The following is a 25,000-nucleotide window of genomic DNA, read 5'->3' as shown; positions in this document are numbered from 1 at the left end:
TTATATTTATACATAAAAATTAATATCTGTAATGTGTTATGTTTCTCAATATCTAGAACCATCATGCTTTTCATCACTGGGGCCGGGTTTACTAACCTATTTAAATAATTAATTGCTTTGCATGCATGGTTTTGCAGACTTTGCAATTTTAGCAATTTAGTTTTATGGGTGCTGGCCCATACAATATTTGCGTACAAAAGCTGACTATGTACAAGACTAAAGTAAAGCATATTACGTAATTTACTATCGAGAAAAGGTCTTGACTTATACAAAACACCTATTACAGAGAACACCTTTGTTTCAAGAAGACCAATATGGTTTCTCCATGACAAATTTTCATCAAAAAGTACTCCCAAAAATTTTGTGTATTTTTCACGTTTAATTTGATTTTTATTAATAAACAGTTTATTCAGCTTTTACGGAAGTTTAATTGATTGTTTTTTTTTTATGAAATAGAGTAAAGCTAGTTTTTTTACAATTTAGGGATAATTTATTTGCTATAAACCAGAGGTTGAAATTTTTGAGTTCAATATTCATAGTTTCAAACAAAGTCTTTGCATCAGGATGATTAAAAAATAAATTTGTATCGTCAGCATACATAATTGTAGATATTTTTTGTGAAGCTTTATGCATATCGTTAATATATAATATATAAACAATAATGGACCTAGGATTGAACCCTGAGGAACTCCACACGTAATATCAAGGGCTCCTGACTTTTCTAGTAGTACAAATTGCTTTCTGTTAGACAAGTAGCTTTGAATCCACTTAAATGTTGAGCCTATTATGCCGTAATATTTTAGCTTGGAAAGTAAAATACTGTGATCAACTTTATCAAAGGCCTTGGAAAGATCAATAAAAACTCCTAATACCAGCTCATCACTATCAAACGACTTATATATTTTGTCAGCAAGTTTAATAATAGGATGTTCAGTAGAGCAATTGCTTTGAATTCCAAACTGATTTTTGTATAATAAATTGTTTAATGTAAAGTACTTATTAACTCTATTATAAATTACTCTCTCATATACTTTTGAAAAAACTGGGAGTAGAGAAATAGGTCGGTAGTTAGAAATATTATCGCAATCACCTTTTTTGAAAATGGGATTAATTTTGGCTAATTTAAGTTTGTCAGGGAATAAACTATTATCAAGTGAAGATGAGATTAAATAAAATAATGGTTTACAAATGCTGTCCATAACATAAATAGCTACATTACTGGAAATACCATCATATCCACATGGCTTGTTGCGTTTAAGTTCAATAATTGCTTTATTAAATTCAAGTTTAGTTATCTTTTCATTATTTATACTAGTGTTGGGTTTTTCTCCTAAAAAATTATTAAATGTTTTATTTGGTTGCGCAATGTTAGAAGCAAGAGAGGGGCCTACATTAACAAAATATTTATTAAATTCTTGACATATATTTGTTTCACTTGTTATAATTTTTTTATCGGAAATTAATTTTTGTGGTAAGCAAGAATGCTTCTTTTTTTCTCTACCTATTAGTTGGTTTATAACAGCCCAAGTCCTTTTCATATCGAATTTATGCTTATCAAGCTGATTAGAAAAATATCTTATTTTTGCTTCTTTTATATTATGTTGAAAAAACTTTTTATAATTTTTGTAGATTTTTTCATCATCTTTATTTTTCGATTTTAAAAATTTTACGTAAAGTTTTTGTTTTCGTTTTGATGCTTTAATTAAAGTTATTGTCATCCATGGATTCTTATATCCTTTGTTTTTTATTTCTGTAGTTATTTTTGGGCATATATTATCAAAGATATTTTGAAATGTACTTGAGAAATTATCAAAAGCAATATTAGGATCTGTTGATGAATAAACGTTGTCCCATCGTTCTATTTGGAGTTTTTTTTTTTAAATATTCAGGTTTTTTATAGAAAGATTTCTGTAAGTCACAAAGATTTTTTTATTGTCAATATTAGATAGTACTTCGCGAGCTATATGGAAAACCGGAAAATGATCAGAAAAGTCTGCAATAAAAAGGCCTGATTCAAATTTGGTATTTAGGGAACTGTTTGTTAAAATATTGTCTATCACAGAAGATGATTGGTTAGTAATGCGTGTGGGTTTAAAATTGGTGGGTATTAAATTAAATTCAAATAGTAAGTTGAAAAAGTTTTTTATGTTTGCAAACTTTTCAAAACATAATGCGTCCATATTTGTATCCCGCGAAAAAAAACGCGCTTGTTTTGTTTACTCATTTGAGACATAAAATTTCTTAAGATATTAAGGAAGTTAACTTATATACCACATGGCGGTCGATACAATGAGGAGATTAAAAACGATTTACCAGAAGTATTTAACGCTTCAATGCACAAAGTTTCAATATGTTTATTTGTTTTTGAAAATGTGTTGTTTTTTTTTAATTCAAATTTATCAAAAATGTATATTGCAACGCCACCTCCCTTGCTGATTACACGTGGTTGACTTATCATTTTATATGAATCTAAATTGTAAAGGGAATTTTCGGGCATGGGCGAATTTGCATCTTCCCAAGTTTCTGATATACATATTACATCAAAAAGATAATTTAAAGAATAATAAAAATGTTTAAACGATTCAAAATTTTTGTTCATTGACCGAATATTAATACTTAAAATGTTTAAATTTTTGTTACGTTTTTCTCTCTTAAATTCTTCTGGTTTATAATATTCATTATTTAAGCAGTTAATATCTATTTCAGTCAAAAAATTATAATCATTTTTGTTATATTTCAAAATTTCAAAAATAGGTGATATTAATTTTGTCAAATTATACCACTACTGTCAGGCATGATTTAGACTTCACTAATCCTAACACAAGAACAACTTGAATACAACTATTTTGACAAAATTTAAAATTCCAATTTCTAAGCACTCAGTGTTAACACAACATAAAAAAGTTTAATGACACTGTGAAATAAATCTTAAGTAGGCTGTAAAAACAACATCTTTGCAACACCTTAGTCGTTTCTGTAAACCACGTGAAAATCATACATTTAGGAAACTATGGCACATATCTGACTTTTATAGAATATCATTGATATTCACATAGGTAAGTTTAATAATAGGTAAGTAAAGGTAAATTTTTTGCAGTTAAAACAAAAAATGCGTTATGTATGCTTTTTGCAGATTACAATTCTATTGTCTTGATTCTATATTATTCTATTGCAATTAAAACAAAATTATGGAAACTAATTAGTTTTCATGATTTTTGTATAGATATTAACATAACATTTCTGAGTCTTTTATGATGATGATATAATAAGCATATTAGACAACATTTAATATTTTGATGAGTAAAAGTGGCTCTATGAAAAAATTGTGATCATATTTTTACCATCAATATCTTCTTTGAGCTCCTAACTGTTTTTATATATTTTATAACTGTGTATAATTATAAGTATATAACTATATATATTACAAATGTATTTGAGTTAGTAATCGACCAAAACAGGAAATATCTCGAAACCGAAATAAACCGAAATTTCGGGTACACTAGTTCAATACCGAAACCAAAACCGATATTTAGTCAAATATTTTACCGAATCTAAAACCGAAATTTCGGCTAAATAAAACTAACTTCATTGAAACAATAAAACAATACAATAATAATAACACATTATTAAATATCTGTAGTTTAAATGCAAATAAGCTCTTCGATAGCTGTACTTGGGACTAGTTGTTTGAAAAACTTTATTACAACAAAAATTTACCGCTTTATGCAGTTCGCGCACCACAATCATTATACCGCTCAGGTAGTGCTAGTGTATCATACCTTGGACATAAATTAAATCATTTCTGTTTGTATCAAGGTGTGCGACAAGGGTCCATTTTATTGCCGCATTTGTAAAATATCTACACTAAAAGTATATTAAGTCAAATTGTTTCAGATTGCAAAGTTGGAACAATAGTAAGTGGAATACACGCAGGCATTATTGCTTTTGCAGACAATATAACCCTACATAGTTCTACTCTTTCTGGGTTACAAGCATTAGTTAATAAAATTCAAGCCCTATGCAAAAACTTTTATATTAAACTAAACACTAAAAAAACCGAGTTTATTATCTCAGGTAAAAGTTCAATTACGAAAAACACAATTCAAGTTCGGTTCTTCCCTGCATCTCAAAAATAAACTAAAACATCTTGGATCTTTATGGGATAATAAAGATCATATACAAAATATAGCTACTCTAACAGCAAATATAAACGAACGCATTATTCAATTTCAATCAGTCTCCGGAGCTCTTACAAAATCTGGAGTTCGTTTTTGTCAGCCACAAACTATAGTGCATTTGTTCATCTCAGGCTGTAAAGAATATATTATACAAAATTGAAATTTGTAGTTACAGCAACACATTGTTAATAAATTTGCTGCTGTCGGAATTAAAACTCCTCTTCTAAAAATTATATTCCTTCTTTAAAATTGATGATATGTCTACTATTCTCATTTGAAACAAATTAAATCTGTTTATCAGGCTACTGAGCAATTCGACTTGTTTCTCCCTATTTTTGACACAAATATCAAAGATAATTACTTTATCAACGAAATTCAAATTTGCAACCGATTGAAGCTATACTTTACTCAGTGTTTTATAGATGGTAAAAAATCATTGTCAACGTCCGAATGCTGACATGAAAAATAAAGTAGCGGCAACTCCAAATAAGTTCTTTGAATTCTGGAATATCAAAGTTAAACTTCTGACAAGTTGTAGAAACTATTAGTTTTATATACTTTGTTTTTTTTACCTTAAATTTGGGTGATTAAAAGAATAAATAAATAAAAACCCTCTTTAACTTTTGTATCACTTATTTTTGGAAATTTGTTTCTTAAATACCTAAAAGTCTGTCCTTCTTTGTTTATACCTTTGACAAAATTTTTCATTAAACCCAATTTAATATGTAATGGTGGAAAAAGAACATCTTTTGGATCCACGAGTGGTTAGCAATAACATTTTTTTCATCTGTGTTGAGATGTCTTGCAGGCCAGTCTTCTTTTGTATAATATGAACTTCTGTCTCTACTGTCCCACTTACACAAAAAGCAGCAGTATTTAGTATACCCTAACTGCATTCCTAAAAGTATAGCAACGACTTTTATATCATCACAAATTTTTTATTTTTGTTCATTGTAATAAATTGAGTTGAGGAGAGCTTTTATGTTTATATAAGTCTCTTTCAAGGAAGTTTCCGTTGTGCAGTAATACAGCTTTCACTTGGATCATAGTTCAAATTAAGACAATACATTAATCCATCAATGCAAACACCAAAATTATTTTTCTTCTCAAAAAAGAAAAGCAGATTCTGCTGCCATTTCCTGTAATGTGAAATCTTGACATCAAATCAGAGAAAATTCCACTGCTTTAGTCTTGAACCTAGAATTTTTATCTTTTCCTGAGACAAGTCTAGATCTTGAACAAGCTCAATTAATTCTGCTTGACTCAAGCTGTGTGGCACATTACCTGTTAACACAAAATCACGATCATTTGATGTGGAAGGCTTGTTTTCTTCTTTTTCTTCTTTTTCTACTTCATTTCTGCCTTCATTTTCTGCTTCTAACGTTGTGGTGGAGTAGGAACTGGTAAACTATCAGAATGTGGAATAGGTCGAATGCAGATGGAAGATTCGGATATTTAACTGTTCCTATTTTCTTCATTGACAAACTTGCTTTAATAAGTAGGGTCAAGCACAAATAGCATTCATGTGTATGGTTTTTTTCCCTCCATACCATATGAACAGCAAAAGCCAAAGATTTTTTTTTATTTTTCAACTATTCTCCTAATGTAGCCGAACAAGAGCTACAACATATATTTGGAGCCCATGACTTATCCTGGTCATGGGCTCAACCTTCATATTGAAGTAATGCTGGTAAGCAGTCTTCACAAGAGGTGTCATAGTTCTTTTCTGTGAGGAAAATGTTATTTCACCACAAATGAAACAAAAATTGTCCACTAAATGTACACACTTCCTTGGCATGTTGATTTATCAAATTTTACACTAGTAAATGAAAAAAAAAACTAAGTATAGAATAAACCAGAAACTTTAGCAAACACACATAACTAATATCGCAAGTTTTAAACATTAATAAAACATTATGGATAGTTAAAAACAAAACAAAAATTTTTTTTTCAAAAAATTGAAATTTATACCCTTGAGAGAAAGGTTTTGCTTTTATTTCTTAAACTAGAGCTAATATGTTATTTTTAATGTCATTTTTGAATTCAGCAGGTGGAAATGCATAAGAAAAAACTAACTTTAGTTCCAAATTCACTGTTTGACAGTGTAATCAACAAAAAACGGCTAAATTAAAAAGATCTCACGTTTTAAGCCGACCAAATAGTTGAAGTGTATGTTCTGCCATCGCTTAACCGATAACTTTAAATTCAATAACTCTTTATTTGTTTATTGCGAAAAGTATAACCACAGCTTGACAAAAATATTTTTTTTGAGATTTTTATTTTTAGAAATAATTTGATTCAAAAATTGATAACCTAAATATTTTTAAAAGTATTAAGTATTTTTTTGATTTGATAACAAAATCAATTATAGCATTATGTTACCCTAATAGTGTGCATAATTTTGAATGGTGAGCGTTGATAACACAAAAATGCCTCCCATTAAAAAAGTTGACTAAATTTTTTTTCTTTTTTCATTTAGCAGTCAATTTTCAAGACTTATCTTGGAAATTTTTATGAGAAAACAGACGGAAATTTAGTTTTTTAAAGTTTTCAGTTAAGAGATGGTAAAAAAAAATATCACTTTGTTGTAAAACCTTTTTTGCATTACCATTAAATAAAATATTTTAAAAAAAGTATTGTCGCAGATTATGTTATGATCGTGTCCTAGATTTATTATGTTATGATCGTGTCGCAGATTTATTATGTTATGATTGTGTCCATTATAATTCAAATTACTATAGTTTTTTTTATTTTTTTAGTAAAAAAAGGTCTTATTATTATATTACTAAAACGTTAAGTAATTTGTAAACAACGAGCGTAAATTTCATTTTAAGCTCATGAAATGGTTAACTATTTTGTGAAATGGTAAACTTTTTTTTGAAATGGTAAACTTTTTTGTGAAATGGTAAACTATTTTGTGAAAATTATTTTACCAGTGCGTTTAATTAAGTTTTTACAAGTTTGATTTACCCGTGCGTTCCATTATTGTCACAAATTTCATGTTTGTGTTGTATTAATTTAATACTTTTTTAAACCGATGATAGTGGTATCTTGTCGTCTTCACTTGAGAATTCACTTTTTTTATTTAGACGCATTTTATGATCAAAGAAATTGGTGATGCAACACTTAAAATATTTTTAAAATTATGCCGCTCATTAAATTTTCTCTAAATTTTTGTTTGTAACTTCTTGATTTCTTTTCATTACCAATTATTTTTCTTTTGTTTATTACCAATTGTTTTTTTCAATTATTAAGGTGCTCCAAGAAGAACTATCGGTTTTATCACAGACCACCGCGGAGAAGCATTTAAACAGGAAATTTACTCTTCCTTTCCTTATCAATGTCGCTTGATAAGGAAAAGAAGAGTAAATGGGAGACAACCGGCGTCAAACCACAAACTTCTTAGTTCTGAGTCAAATTTCTAACCATTGCAACACGGCTGCTCAAAATGATCTACTAATATGTTCCATTAATAGAACTTTGGCATTATTTACGACCTCTGTTTTTAGAGATGCGGTTACTACTTGGTATTCGGCCTATACGGCTACTTTTTTTATTACTCAGTATTGAGCCAAATTAGAGAGATTACATAATATATATACAATCTCTCTTATTCGAACACAGTGTCACAAAATGACTTTTAATGAGAACCTCTCTTCCCGAGAAAAACCTTTGGGGGTATGATAGTACAAGTATGTAGGAGTACATTAGAGTTGGTTTTGAAATCTTTCATCATCGTTCATGAAAAAAACATTGATTTGAAATTTTCTATTTTTTTGCTCTGAACAAATGAGATTTTCTATTAAAAACATTTGAAACTTGTTTTAACATACTTGTTCTATAAATAAGCAGTGTACTTACAACTTAGAAACAACAACAAACAAAAAAGCATTCAATTTCATTAGAAATTTTAAAAAATCAGATTCTAGCTTAATAGATCAAGCAACTTAAAAAAATAGGATTGCTCTTATTAAATATAGTTCTTATAAATTAATGTTGAAGGGTAATTTTTTACATATCATATGTAAAAATATGTATATATAGTATTTTCTACTATATATACATAAAGTTGTAATCAATCAAACAGTTTAGAAGATTCTTAGGGTACTCCAGATGATGACTGGGCCTTTTGAACCGTTGCCAGTGATGGTTGAAATCATGATGGAGTGATTCTGTTGTTTGCTCTGAATAGATGCTTCGTGAGTGGTTCTGGTGATTAATAAACTGGTATCACATGAAAAAAGACAGCATGCGCTTTGGGATGGAATATTTGCCTTGAAGAATATTACCGAAGAAAGCATGAACTGAATCAAACTTTCTGAATGTATCAATGATTGAAAATGCTAAAAAGCAAGCATGCTTTTCCGCAAGTTGGTGAAGCAAATCAACATTTTGCAAAAGCTTTCTGCACTCATTACCTGCAAATTGCCCTCCGTGAAAGGTTGTGTTGAATGTTTATCATTTTTCCACTGCAGACATGACTGACTCTTGAAGAGGTGGTTAACAATACCAAGAAGCAATTAAAGTTCCATGGGTGGAATGAAGTTCAAGGTGGCTGTTCCTTCAGGTAATTTAATAACTGGCTCATGCACAACATTCTGAAAATACCTGGTTTTTGTTTGAACACCTGCTCCTTGGATGTCTGTATAATCAGTTTGAATAAAGTCAAATGTTCGGAACTCACCACTAAAATGAAGATTCTTTGACTCAATGTTATACCAGGTACACGAGTGAGCACTTGAGTGAGACTGCAAACCACCTACAATGTTTGCAACTTTATGTCACATGACAACACAATAGACTCTCAAGGCTCAATTTGTCCATGATCTACTTTATATTGTCATAATTTTCAGAGAGATTTTTTGCGATAGCTACCAGAAGTTGATGCTTCACTACTGAGTCCTCGAAGAGAGGTTTCTAAGTAGGGGGAGAAGTATTTAATTCTAAGTCAAAAACCCCTAGAGACACTATCAGGAACCTCCTCCTCCAACAATACCACTTTGGTAAGTTCATTTGATTGAGGACTTATAGATGTGTTCTGATGTAATTTCTGATGTAAAAAACAAGTCAGAAAGATACATTCCAAGAAACTCAAATTTTTCCCTTAAAATTTTACATCAATATAACATAGTTTCTCATATTATAAACTTTTCTTGTTATAATAAAATAGTGATTAAAGCAAAAGCATATATGACAAAAATAAATTATTTTAAACCTGGAGTAACTAGAAGATGCCTTTCTGTTCCTCGACTAAGGCGCACAGTGTCATGGGGTGAAAACACCTTGTTAGCTGTCATAGAAGCAATTTTTGTGTCATTTGTTTTAACTTCAAGCAAGTTTTGTTGAAGCATTCCTTTTGTAGAATTATGTGGAATCCCTCTTCCAATCAGTTAAAAGCATGCTGAACAACGTTTCTCAACAACTGGCTGTTCTTCCGGCTGACTGGTTGTGTTTGTTGTTCCAATCAGCACAACAAACACAACCAAGTCAGTTGCTTGTTAGCTTTTTTCAAACAGAGAAAACAGAGAGTTTTTCTATTGTAGTGAGTTTTTGCTTAATTCGGCATTTTAAATAGTTTTGCACTTGAAAAACTATTTAAAACTGTTCGCAGGCCTTTCCCGGAATTTTAAAATTAATAAAGGATTTTAGAACTCTTACTTAAACAAGTTGGTTATCTTTGTTAGTAACATATGTGACAAAAATATACAACTTTTATGTAAAAAAAAATGTTTTATTTCATTTGGTTAATATCTTGTCAATAGCCAAAAAATCAAAATTTTCAAATCAATTTTTCTTTCACGGACGATGATGAAAGATTTCAAAACCAACTTTAATGTACTCAAATATACTTGTACTATCATACCCTCGAAAGTTTTACTCGGAAAAATAGATTCCAATTAAAAGTTATTTTGTGACACAGTGTCAATCTTCTTAATTCAAAAGACTCCGTAATTTGATTAAATGCAAAGTCACCGTGAAATGCGCTTAAGAAACTCTTACGTTTAAAGCGGAAATACGAAGCTCTACTGGATTCGGAGAAAGAAAAAACTAACAAAGAAATTTTGAAAATCTTTGATATTCCACCAAACACTCTTAAAACCTAGGAAAAAAAATAAAGATAAAATCTTTGACGCTTTTCGGAAATTTGGCTAAATGGGTGAAAGTAAGTACTTTCAAGTCAAAAAGCTGTACTTAAATGCTTTAAACAAATGAGAGCTGATAATGTCCTAATTATTGATTTTCTGGTTAAAGAAAAAGCTTTATATTTTGAGAAAGAGTTAAGCTTCAAACAGTTTCAAACAGCAGATGGATGGTTAGACAAAATTAAAGAAAAAGTTAATTAATTTCTTGTTTTATTTTTATGACTTGAAAATTATTTTACAGCTTTTTTCTTTAATTGTTATAAGAAAATAAAACAAGTATTTTCCGTAATTGGACATTATAGAAATTGGAAAAGACGTCAAAGTTACTTTCAAACATACGTACAAGTAACGTCTAAGCAATTATAAATTTTTTTGTAGGTATGGTATATCATTTGAAACCATTTCTGGAGAGCCAAAGTTGGTTAATAAGCAAATGATCGCTCAATGGCTCGAAACCACGCTGCCTACAATTCTCTCTCAATACCTACTTGAAAAATTTTAATGCCGATGAAATCGACCTTTTCTACCAATGTTTGCTTAACAAAATTTTACTTTTAAAAAATGAAAAGTGCACAGGAGACAAACATAGGCCTGTAAATCGAGCCGAACGAGCCAAGCTTGCCAGGGCTCGGCTTGGCTCGTTTACATATTAAGAGTGTTCAGATTCGGCTCGAGCTCGTTTCGAACATGAGATTCTTTGTTCGAGCTCGGCTCGTTAAGGATTAGTTTGGGCTCGGCTCGTTTTACATGTTGCTCGAGCTCGACTGGTTTAAAACTCGGAATAATTATTGTAACCTGTTAGTTTAAAGCTCGTTTAGTAAAAAAAAATTGTTCGTTAAAGGCTCGTCTGTAAATAATGCAAGTCCAAATCAACAAACAACATAAACAATCCTACAGTCTATTAAACATGCAAATAAACAACATAATGAAATAAGATCCCACAAATCTAATAGTTCAAAATAAAAGTTAAATCTAATAGTTCAATGTTCTAACTTAATGTTCAAAGTTCAAACATAATGTAAACTCTCACAAACATATTAATTCCTATTAAACACTGCACTCTAATAGTTCAAATTACATTTTTAATAGTTCAAATATAAGTCTTGCTCTCATTGTATATAATATATATAATATCACAATTTTATTTATTACATAAATATTATTATAATATAAATATATATATATATATATATATATATATATATATATATATATATATATATATTTATATATATATATATATATATATATTTTTTTTTTTCGAGCTTTAATCGAGCCTATATGAACGAGCCTATGATGTTCAAGCTCGGCTCGTTTAATAAACGAGCCTGATTTTTTGTTCAAGCCCGGCTCGTTTACCATTTGAGCCGAACATGAACGAGCTCTTGTCGAGCCGATCACTAAACCGTTCACGAACACGAGTCAGGATTTACAGCCCTAGACAAGCATAGTAAAGTTCTCCTTACTATATGGCCGCGGGTAATGTTAGAGGAGAAAGACTTTCAATGTTTGTAATTGAAAAATTCTCCAAGATGTATCCAAGATGTTTTAAAGGTGTGAAAAATATTTCTTGTCACTATCGGGCCAAACCAAAAAGTTGGATGTCAGCAGAATTGTTCCAGTGGGGAAGGGTTAAAGAAATTAATCTAAAGTTTCATTTTCAGAAAAGAAAAATTGCTTTAATTATAAATAACTGTTCTGCCTATCCTAACGCGCAGAAACTTGATAGGGTGGTATATTTTTTCCACCGAATACAACCTCAATCACCCAACCTATGGATTAAAGAATTATCCGATCACTTAAAGCAAAATATCGCTCACTTGCTGTGAAAAAAAAAAAAGATTGCTGCCTTGGAATAAGAGAACAAGGCACTTAAGCTTTAACTGCTATTTTTATGCAAACAAAAGCATGGAATTCCAGACCAGACCTTTATAAATTGTTTTAAGAAATCAAGAATATTATTAGAAGCATTAGAAAGCATTTAAATAATAATAACGATCCTTTCTGTGGCTTAGATGTAGAGGAGGCTGTAATGGAAAACTTAAAAGGTGATTTTGAATCCGATGATGAGGGTTAATGTTTCTGACGATGCTATAAAACCAAGTTTGAACGAAGCAAATCATGCTATTACTGTACTCAAAAATTACATTTTTTATTCTAACTTATTAGAAAAAGAAAAGGCTCCTAATAACATAACTCGTGTCATTGACATGGATTTACAAGCTAATGAAAGACAATCAATAATTACTTACTTTTTTTTGAAAATGTAAAAGTTTAAAACACCAAATATATACTGCATTTAGGCCTAAGAATCTCTATTTGTTTGTTTGTTTTATTTCTATTCGTTACTTTAACGAGAATATTTGAAAAAAGTCTACTTTCTATAATTCAAAAATCTCTTTAGTTCGCACATTTATTTTCCCCTATAAGAATCCAATTTGAAAGATTTTACTGTATTTTCTAATTAAAAGCATTTTTATTGGTTAGAATCAGTCAGAAGTTTTAATCGGTCTAAATCCCAGCCGAAGGCGGGGTCTAAGCTGATTTAATTAGCGGCAATATTGGATAATATCAGACACGGGTTTTAAAGTAGAGGGACACTATCGTTAATTTTTTAAAAAAGTTCTCTATATCTAAAATTTTCTAAAAAAAAAAGGTCTTTAAGAAAAAAAGTGTGTGTGGGGGAGAAGGGGGCACGCGCCCCATGGTGTTGTCGGCTCTGCATATTGGAACAAAATTTTTTACCCAAACCGACTCCTTGCTAAAAGACAGTCCCTGCAACCTAGATAAATCCAAGCTGGGGTTTATCTAGGCTATATATTTAAAAATATAATAAATATATTTTAGACTAACTTACCGTTTCATTGACTATGCAAATATATCATGGGCAAGTACGTAAACAACTAAGCTTGCTAAGCCTTTTTATGAAAGGTATCCTTCAAGTCGGCTTGACGTCACGCGAAAACACGGAAATAGCAACCATTGTTGTTCGGGGGAAGACTAAATGAGTTTTTAAGTTAAGCGGTACAGCTAAACAATTGACAAAGCATAAAAGAAAACTATGCCAAAAGATGTTGTTGCGTTCCTGGTTGTCAAATAAATAAATTAAAAACTTAGATGAACCAGAACTTAGATGTTATTGTTTTCCAGTAAAAGAAAGTTTAAGAATAAAGTGGATAAGTGCTGCTCACCGAGCTAAAGTTGATGATTCTGGTAAAGTAAACCACAACAAAAATTGGTCTCCTAAATCAAAATCAACCTGTTTGTTCTTTGCATTTTATATCGGGTAAATAAATAAATATTATTTTTAATACATTTGAAGCTCCTTTGATTGTTTAAAAATAATTTTCAGACATTAAACAAATTATTTTCCTACATTTAGGACGGAAAGAAAATTTTGAAAAACACCCTGATCCTATACCATTTAAATTTCCATGGACAAATATAAGATCTCCATCTAAAATCTCAAAAATAAAGTCATGCAATGATATAGTTTCACCTCATCTCCAATTAAATTTACCTAATATATCTGGCACGATCCAAAGATGTCAAAGAAGAATAAAATGGGCTTCTGGTATTTATATAGAGTTATATATAAGTATATAGATATGATACAGGGTTTTGCATACTAATTATTTGTTAATAGTGTTTTGAAATATAATAAAGTCTTTAGTATAAATATTTAACAAATAATAGGAAAGTTATATTTTAGTTAAAAGAAAATTGACCAGCAATCCTAAATCAATAAAAAAAAAGAATTATCTGTCTAATATCTGTCTAATAATCCGAGCACCATCGAATATTTAGAAATATTTTTTACACATGATATTTTATATTTATTTTTTTGGCTATTGAAAAATAAAAATAAATTACAAAACCAGAGTCTCTTTTAATCTAGTTTACCGGTAACAAAGAGTCGTAAACCGTAACGCTCCAAAATAATCCTAATAATAATTTAATCGCACAAAGAGTGTTTATACATTTATGATATTAGGGCTATTATAATACGATAATTTTTTCGTTTTTGGAAAAGATTTTTCGTCACTGGGTAAATAGCATTGGTAAAAATAATATTTTTTATAAATAAAATATTATTTTTACCAATAAATTTAAAATGACATATGACAAATATGAATATTATTGACAAATAAATTTAAAATGGTATTGTTTCTTTTTGTTTATTCAAGTTTATACATTATTTGCAATACCATGTTTTACCTTTCGGCAGTCGTTTCAAACCAATACAAATCGGGTGATACCACTTATCACATTTATCGCACCCCACCATACAGCCTAATTCTCCAAGAAACTCACAACTTTCAATACCAGTATATCACTTTTTCAACTTCGTTAGGGGTATGGCTTTCCGGAGCCGACGGTGTGGAACATTATAGCTTCCGAGTAATCAATTCGGGAAAAACATACTTTTTCCAAAAAGAATCACATTTTTCATAAATAATGTTAAGGAAAGTGTCAGCCTTTTCAACATTAATAATTACACATTGAGAAGGTGTCCATACCAAAAAATGACAAAACAATGTTTCAGTGGACATCATTTCATGTTGCACTTCAAAGTAATAATTATTACTCTTTCTTAGAAAGTAACCATTTTCGTCTCTTCCAATTTAAAACTTACCACCTTCGATTTTTTCGTGAAGTGACTTATCCTGTAGGGTAAAAGGACACTTTACCTCAAGTAAACTATAGTCATAGCAAGAGCAAAACACTACACCATCTGGTAAAGCTCCATACCAAGGTTTGTTTTTGAACACACAAAAACCTATAGATTCCCTTTGAAAATCTTCATGAATGGGAATAGTATCATTTGGTACTTCTTCTTGACAAGGGTATCCAGAGCAGATATTTCTGAAGAATTCAATAGCTTCTTTTTCATATTTTCTTCCCCACATTAAAGCTGGAGTTCTAATTTAGCAATTTGACAAATTTTTTTCACTAAATTGGCATTAGAGTTGTCAAATGATGCATGGCATACTTGACTAATTACAGATCCAGTTATTCTCCCTGCTCGTTGGTCAAACCATGTAGAACAATAATATTGCGTTCTTGTTGCTTCCTCAATGTAAACAACATCCGCATGACTAAAAGTCAATTGAGTGGTTAAAACTTCTTGGTATGCTTTTAACATTAAATTGGTGTCAGCACCATACAAATGTCTTAACGATGGTGGTAGTGTCTGCAGTTTTATTACTTTGCAAATAAATTTTTTATTGAAATTGCTAAAAAGATTCAAGCCAACACTTAATGGTTGCACAGATTCAATTTCTTTTAAAAAGTTCATTTTAGAATTATATGTTGGAATATTATTAATTATATGTTGGAATATTATAGAATTATATATTGGAATATATTGGAATATTTACTGTTGGCAATAAAGCTTTGTTAAACTTTTGTTTTGCTGCATCTGAATAAATATTAATTTTGGCAAAAGGACAACCTGTAATATTTCTTACAAATGTTTGATTCCATACACATGTTAACTCAGTTGGAGTGGATGTTAAACCCATGCGTACTGCAGCTTCAATCTTATATAACACAACCCCAACATGAGAGCATGTTTCACCTAGACTTTAAAAATTTTGAAATATCAGAAATATTATATATTTATATGTGTGTGTGTGTGTGTGTGTGTGTGTGTGTGTGTGTGTGTGTGTGTGTCTATATATATATATATATATATATATATATATATATATATATATATATATATATATATATATATATATATATATATATATATATATATATATATATGAGTCATTTTCTCAATCCGTCAACTCCTTTACTGAAATTTTGTCCTACAGCTATAAAAACGCAATTCTTGTACAAGTAACATAAAAAACAGCACCGTGGGTAGTAATACTTATTATTAATATAAACTAGCATTTTATCGGATATTTCCAACTAAAATTTAAAGTTTTCTGTGCACAATTGTTAATCAAAATTGTCTACTCCGTAGATGTCCTGCATTGTCTATATTGGACTATATTGTTATACTCAATAATTTTTTTTCTTTTGTATTACGGCTAATCGGGGACATAATTTGGTGCTTTAGACATGCTAATATATGGTATTTTAATACATGTATTAATTTACACCTTATCCTGTTGTAGCTCTTGTCAAAAACTTGCTGTCCCTATATTTTTTGTCCAATCCGTTATTACATTCTAAAATAGTCACAGATTTGTAGTTTTTACTTATTTACTAATTAAAATAATGAAAAAAAGTCCAGTTCTATGGAATTTATTAATATTTAAAATTATATCGTGCTGCAAGCATTATTTATTTAAAAATGAGAGCCTAATTACCTTATTTTAGAAATGATATTCTTATTCGAAGTCTACTCCGTTACGCTTCTTTATTCTGTAAAATTACAAATTTTTATATGGCGTGTTTTAGTACTCTTTAAATCTTTTGGACAATATAGCAATAAAAGATTTCAAAGATGTTTTCCAATGAGTAATAATGAGATATTATTGATTATGTATAATTATTTCTACTCCGTTACTGTCAACTCCGTGATTTCCTCTTAATAACGGAGTTGACAACAACATAACGGAGCTGACATCACGAAGATAAAAATATCAAAAGCTTTAATTTAAGCTATTTTCTGCATTAAATAAACACGTCAACCATTAGGGACTTACTGCAGCGATAAAATATGATTACCTTGCAGCGTTAAATATGATTACCATATGTACGCTGCGTTATTTTACTTTCAAGTTAGGATTTCATTTATTGTTTGGTTTTTATTTACATTTGACTCTAATACGTTTGGCTTTTAAAATAAATGTAAATCTTGAAATATAATTTAATAATAATAAATAAATAATAAATAAACTTTTGGTGTATTAACAATTACAGTTATTATACTATTTTTCCAAAAGAAATACAACTAGACATATAACATGAAAAATTCAAAGAAATCTCGTGCTGAGATTCAGAAAGCGTTTTGGGACAGACAATTAGAAAAAAAATGCACACATATTTAGTGAAAAAGAACGCAAACGTTGGCATATGCGGCGTGAGCAGAGGAAGGTTAAAGTGATATCAGAATTATCAGAAAGAAAAAACGAATTGTTCGTCGTTGTTGGCGCGTCTAGAAAGCAAAATTTAGAGCTGCAAAAAAAAAGATTGAAACATCGATATCAGAGTCACCGGAACGCGAGTTGAATAGGAATAACGAACGCAAATAGAGAGGTAGAGCAAAAGTTGCTTACCAAAAAAAAATACAAACATTAACGGAGGAGTTGGAATCGGCTAATTGTTCAGCCCAAAAATACAAAAAACGTTGGTTAAGACTTATAGGTTTCCTGCCTGGTTTACAAGCAAATTCACAAACAACCACTGATAGATCATCTACTTCTTCTGTAGAAAACGGTTTTCTTACAAATGAAACAAGCAGGATGTCAAACTTATTAGCAGGTAATAAAACCCCAAACTCTTTTTTTCATCAAAAAGTACAAATCCAAACAGCGATGCCATCGTGGTAATGCATCGCTTGATGCTGAAACACAGGATTTGATCAGAGAGTTTCTTACACGTGATGACAATTCTAGAATAACAACTGGAAAGAAACAGACTCTAACAAAAAATAAAGATAAAAAACTAAAAAAGCGACTACTACTCGATTCATTAATAAACCTTTATGAAAAATTTAGCGCGGAATATACGAGAAACAACATTTCATATACAACGTTTACTCGTTATCGCCTATTTTTTGTTCGCAATCTGTCGGCTAATAGAGATACATGTCTGTGCAAAAAACACGAGAACATACAATTAATTTGTGATAAACTTATTAACCTGCGTGTTTTGAAAGAAAAAATATTGAAATAGTAGTGAAACAAGTTTGTTGTAGTACTGATAGAAGAAAATGCATGTTCAGAGAATAAAACATTTGTTTTAAGTCTCGGTTTCAATTTCAAGAAAAAGGATTGCTAAAAGATGAAAGTATTATAGTTTGGCTCCAGTGGGAAAAAGAAAAACAGGAATACGAAAAGATGGGAGAAAAGAAAACATCAAATATTATCAGGAAAAGTGTGAAGCGTGGAACACTTAAAGATCTTTAGTTAAAATTCTGTGAATCAATTCGAAACGTGCTATGCAAGCATGTTTTTATAAAAAGACACCAGTTCAGAATGTACAAACATTTAAAAGAAACAGTAAAAGTGAACAAAACTGTTATACATATAGATTTTTCAGAGAACTATGTGTGCAAGAATTTTGCTGCAATTCAATGACATCAGTCATTCACAACTATATCCAACTCTTTGAGGTACGATCCTCCTTCTATATGGACACATCTGGAACCCGTGCTAATTGAACTCAAGATAGATAACCCACAAATTACAGATCTTCATTTTTTTTCTGATGGACAAACAACACAATATAGGTATAAGCAAAACTTCTTCTTATTCTCTACATTGATATACGAATTAAAATTTAATTTAGCCAGTTGGAATTTTATTTAAAGTGGGCATGGCAAGGGAGCATCAGATGCGATAGGAGGATCTGTTAAATGTCAGGCAGATCAATTGCTTAATATGGGTTGTGACCTTCCAGATGCAGAAAGTTTATATAATTTTCTTAACAATAGACATTCATTAATAAAGTTTTACTATATTGAGGGATCCAAAATTACTTCTTTTGACTCAAATGTACCAAAACATTAAAGCCTATTACAGGCACTATGAAGTAGCATCAGCTGCACACAGACAGAAAATTTAATGTTTTGTATCGAGATTTAAGTTGTTTCTGTAAGAGGGCTACAGTATGCACATGCTACAATTTAAAGCGATAAATGTTTTCCAAAAACACTAGTACGGTAAAAAAATATTTGTGTATTTTGTTATTTTGCTAATTTATTTGTTTCTATAATAATTAAATTTATTTTAAGTATTTTCGTGAATTTCTTTTTAATATTGCAGAATTTTAACAGTGATGAAAGTATTACTTCGGCCAATGCAATGGATGTCAATGATTACCAATTTCAACATTTAAGCAAAAATATCATTGACCTGGTTAATTTCGATGAAAATTTGAATATCTTGTTGATTGAAGCAAATGATGTTGTGAGCGACCACGACTTTCTTCACATTAATGATGTATGGTAATGATCTAGTAACGAAGCGGACAAGATATGTACAATTTAAATCCGAAAAATATTTTTGTCGAGTTAGCTTCTTTTTTTATAGACGCTTTACCTTTTTTAAAAAGACAATGTACCGAATTTATTTGTATACTAAGATTTTCCCTTTAATTTAAAATTTAACTTACACTGTTTTGCTTTTAAATAATAAATAATTAGCAAATGTCAGTAACGGAGCAGACATTGTCACATAAATTAAATTTTTTATGTCATTAAATTTGGAAAAAAAAAACTATTAATTAAATTATATTTAACATGTAGGCTGTAGTTATAGTACCCAGTATATTTCATTACAAAAATATAATTTGTTACAAAAATAATAATAATTCACAGATGTAGTTACATTTATGTTACGGTAACGAAGTGGAAAAAATTATTGGACCCTATTACTTGATGATATCCAAAAACATTTAAAAAGCAGATTCATGCAAATCCAAATCTATTTTGTACATCACTAATGATGAAATTTAACTTACTTGTTAATATTTTATAGATAGTCCAAACTTTATTTTCATGCAACATTAGTTGCGACAAAACCGTCTTATGAGAAAATGACTCATATATATATATATATATATATATATATATATATATATATATATATATATATATATATATATATATATATATATATATATATATATATATATATATATATATATATATATATATATATATATATATATATATATCATATATATATATATATATATATATATATATATATATATATATATATATCTATATATATATATATATATATATATATATATATATATATATATATATATATATATATATATATATATATATATATATATATATATATATATATATATATATATATATATAAACGAGAGCTAAAAGTAAAAAATATCTGTAACAAAAAAGTACACACTTTTTGTTTAATAACAAAAAGTTAAGGTAATTTGTTATTAATCAAAAAGTGTGTGTTTTTTTGTTACAAAAATCACTCCAGAAACTGTATTTTTTTAATCAAATACTCCTTCGAAATCTTCATTTTATGAAAAACAATTACAAACAAATTATATTCAAATATATATACAGTTTTTGTTTAACAACAAAAAGTAAAGTTATCTGCAAAATTCACTATTTAACAAGATCAGTATTAAGGTAACAAGTTGTATTAAGAGCATAATTATTTTGTATGACTTTAAATTTTTATGAATTAATTTAATAAACAGTTTACAATCTCAAAATATTTTCAAGCAATTAAAAAAATTATAGTATTACCATAATTTGATTCAAAAGTATTAGAAATGGGTGCAATTCTAGAATTCATTTCCAATCACCATTATGAAGAAAGACAAATTTCTGTTTTAATTTGTATTGTTTTGTTTGAATCCATTTTTGCACTACTTTAATAAAATAAAAATTAACATTAGCATAAAGTATTATAATAACTTTTAGCATACATGTTCTTATAAATAAATGTAGATCATAAATATCTATTGATAATATTTAACCAAGTATTAGGCAAACAAAAACATAAATATTTAAGCTACACCTTAAAACCTTATTTCTGTAAAGATATTTATTTACTACAAGTATTTACTTTTTAAAGATCTAATTGAACTTTTTGTCTAGTAATTAGTTCCAAACAGTTTCTTCTATAACCTCTACTTGTGTAAGTAATCTTCAAACAGTTAACAGAATCAAAACTGTATATAGAAGTATAAAAAGATAACTAGAAACAGATAAAAGGAAGTAAAGACCCAGAACAGGGAAATTTTGGAAGACACTGCGTGTTTACATTATGTAAACAAGCAAGGCATTTAAAAATAATAATTTTATTACATATTAATTGCATATAAACAAAAAATTACAACTTTTATTTTATTTGGATATCATTTATTTGCATTAATTTTTAGGGAAAATTAATGCAAATAAATGAGAATAAAAAAACATAACAAAATATTAACTTTTTTTATAATAATATTCATAATTTTTTTTATATGTTAAAAAACCTTAGCTACCAAAAAAAGTCAATTAACTGGTAATTGGTTAAGTCTTTTCTGTGTCATTGAAGCTATTTTTTACAACATTGACATCTTTTTTTCAGACAATACCTGATCATGGATTATAGTTGGTCAAAATTATGATCAGTTCAAAATTATTAACATCTACTTGTTATATACTTAATAAGGTACACTCGTTAGGATTGAATTATATCTGTTGGTTAATTTGAAGTCATTGCTTTTGTCATTAACAAGAAAATTAAATTTTTGAAATTTTGTAACAACCATCTACAATTTAGACACAAGTTTCTCTGGGTAGGTTCTGTTCAGTTTGTTTATAAGATAAAATTCTCAAATTTTTCAGTTTTCTCATATTTCTCAGATTGCAAAAAAACATAATAAATCTATTGGATTAAGTGTAAAATTACCAGGTTTAAATGAACCATTTAATAGGAGATTTCATGTTACATGTAATTAACCAAAACAAACTCAAAAAAAAAAAAAAAATAGTCATAATAATAATAACAGTTATACAATTAAATTTCTTTAAAAATTTATTTTTAAAGCGACAAACAAAAATAACATAAATAAAAAGTTACAAAAAAAAAAAAGTTCTGAAACTTAAACCTCTATAAACCTCTTTTAAGTATTTTATAAATAGCTTTTATATCATTAGATTTTGCGTCAAACATTTTTGAAAACCAGAATCTTTCAAATAAAGTGATTTATGTGAGGGGTGCTGGTTTTGGAGTAGATTGCAACTATGACAAGCTGATATTTAATTTTTTTGACTGCAAGAATTTTGTGCTTTGCATTAACATAATAACTCCATATTTATAATCTAGATGATATATTTACATTATTCCTCATTCTAATATAACTATAAGAATATTAGAAGGTAAATGCTGCTTTAACAACAATCAAGTTATAAAAAAGTTGTATGAATAAAAACACAAAATTATAATACAATAATGAAAACAATTGTTTATATAATCTATAAAAGAATATACGCATATGCATTTCATTTTCTATCAAATCAATATTGCAATCATATTTACACAAACATGCGTTATTATTTTACTTTTCATCAGCCTTAAGAAATTTTATTCCTAATACTTTAGTAATAATAATATAGATTAAGACAAATATACTATTTTAAGTAATGTTATTCATGCTCATTTAGTTGTCATTGTTTTCATCCCAAAGGTATAAAGTTTCTTTAAACAATTTAGTAAGTATCCTGCAGGAAATCTAAATCAATGTTATTTAATGGGTAATACTTGATATAAATAATTTGACTTGAATAGACTTGCAAACAATAATTGTATAACATGATTACCATTACATATGAATTTATTGTTATGATTAAGTTTTATTGTTATGATTATTGTTATGAGTTAAAATCATTGAGGTACATTTCATGATTTTATATTCAATTTATTTCACAACAAATTCTCAAAAATATTATAAACCCTGTCTTAAGTTGATTAAACAGTTTACAATACATAGATGACTTTAAATGCTACTACAGTGTGATTACAATTTAAAACATCTGAGAATATTTTTAAAATAAAAATGTTACTACAGTGTAATTACAATTTGAAACATCTGAGAATATTGTAAAAATAAAAAATGTTAAAAAATGTTAAAAAATGTTACTACAGTGTGATTACAATTTAAAACATCTTAGAATATTTTAAATTATAATCACACTGTAGTAACAACTAAGAATATTATATTAGCACATTGGCATTTTAAAATTTTTTTTAGGTGTGCAAAATTGTTCGACAATAAATGTCAATGGAGTATCAATAAAAAATTTATTTTTGAAAGCCATAAACAAAATTGGCATAAAAAGTTAAAAAAAATATCATCAAAGAAGTTTTTGAAATTCCAAGTAATCCCAGTTGAAATCCAGATTTTACCCACATCAATTCCCAGCCAAAACCCAATCCTAGTAACGTAATTGTACTGATTAGCTGGCATACTTCCTGCCACCAATTATTATCAGCACTATTTTCCGACACTGCTGGCAATTACCTTTAGCAGCGGTTTTTTTTACAATCAATCAAATAATCTTTTATTTCAACTATAAAACTGTATATATACACAGCGAGGAATAATAAATAGTTGTTTAACTGATTAAACATAACATGAACAACTATAATTAGTTGTGATGATATAAGAAAAATGATGATATAATTAGTTGTGATGATATAAGAAAAATTAAAAAAAAAAAGTAATTATAAGGATACAAAAACTAACAATTAATAACATTAACATAACCACAATTTTATTGTTAAGTAGTTTTATTAGTGTTTTCAATTAAATTTGTTGTTGTAGTTTAATATGTGTTTGTAGTTTTTATTAATCATTCTAATAACATTCATTGGTCTTTTAAAATTATTTATTTAAAAGTCTTGTTATCAATATTTGTTGTTTTTAAAACAAAGTTTTATATTTTATAGTTAGATGAGACAAAATTAGTATCATTCTTTTATTTAATATAAATATGGAATTAGATAAAAAAATTAGTTGTTTACGAATACGTTACTTAGTTACTTCATGAGTTTAAGGATTTTATCACTACAGCAATTTGACTTATTGCTATCTCAGTTATAAGGTTTTTTTGAATAATGAAGTCAAAGTCATAATGAAATAGTCTTTTAAGTTTGTCAAAGTATATTTTGTTGAAATAATTTGCTTAGTTGGTTTTATTATGGAGATCATTGAATAAAAAAAAATCTCTATAATAAGTATATGTATCTCCATAATAAGAAGTAACGAAAATCAATTCATAATATTGATCTTCTATTGTTTTGAATTGTTTTTGACTGAATAAATGACTAAATGATCGAAATTTACTAGTTAAGTTTTAATTGAAATCAATTATAATTGTATTATTGACAATATTATTATCTAATATCATTTTTATTCAGAATTTATATGATCAATTGATTAGTATAGGATATATTATAGTGAATGAAATACTATTTGGTTTTTGAAAAATAGGATATCGATAACAGCTTTTCTGGGTTTTGTTATATTTTGGATATCATGGGATACAGCTAAGCAACCTGAAAGATTAATTTCGTTGGCAGGTTTAATTGTGTATTTGCTTATTGGCTTCTTGTTTTCAAAGCATAGAGACCAAGTGAGTATATTTATATATATATACACACATACATACATACATACATACATACATACATACATACATACATACATACATACATACATACATACATACATACATACATACATACAAGCATACATGCATACATGCATACATGCATACATACATACATACATACACACATACACACACATATATATAATTTTTGTATTTGTTTAAAATTACTATCACAAGAGTTATAAACATAATCAAAAATGTGTATCAAGTTTTATAAGTCGCGACGATAGAATAATAGGGTTCTATCTCCATTTTGTACTGTTAAGAGAATTTAACAAAATTTGTGTATAACAAATTTTAATTTAAAAGAGTTTATCTTTTAAATTTTTAAAATTAAA

General features: G+C 28.4%; 1 protein-coding gene across 2 annotated transcripts in view; it reads left to right on the top strand.

Annotated features, from left to right (window-relative positions):
* Positions 1-25,000, top strand: part of LOC136078086 (solute carrier family 28 member 3-like) — a 93,470-nt gene that overhangs the window by 25,843 nt on the left and 42,627 nt on the right. For both annotated transcript variants that reach the window (XM_065792922.1, XM_065792923.1), the window contains exon 3: positions 24,482-24,623. In XM_065792922.1, coding sequence (XP_065648994.1) covers positions 24,482-24,623 — 142 coding nt within the window. The remainder of the gene's footprint in view (positions 1-24,481; positions 24,624-25,000) is intronic.

This window comes from Hydra vulgaris, chromosome 03 (genome assembly GCF_038396675.1).
Source record: "Hydra vulgaris chromosome 03, alternate assembly HydraT2T_AEP".
NCBI classification, from domain to species: domain Eukaryota; kingdom Metazoa; phylum Cnidaria; class Hydrozoa; order Anthoathecata; family Hydridae; genus Hydra; species Hydra vulgaris.
This window is presented reverse-complemented; position numbering and strand designations above follow the sequence as displayed.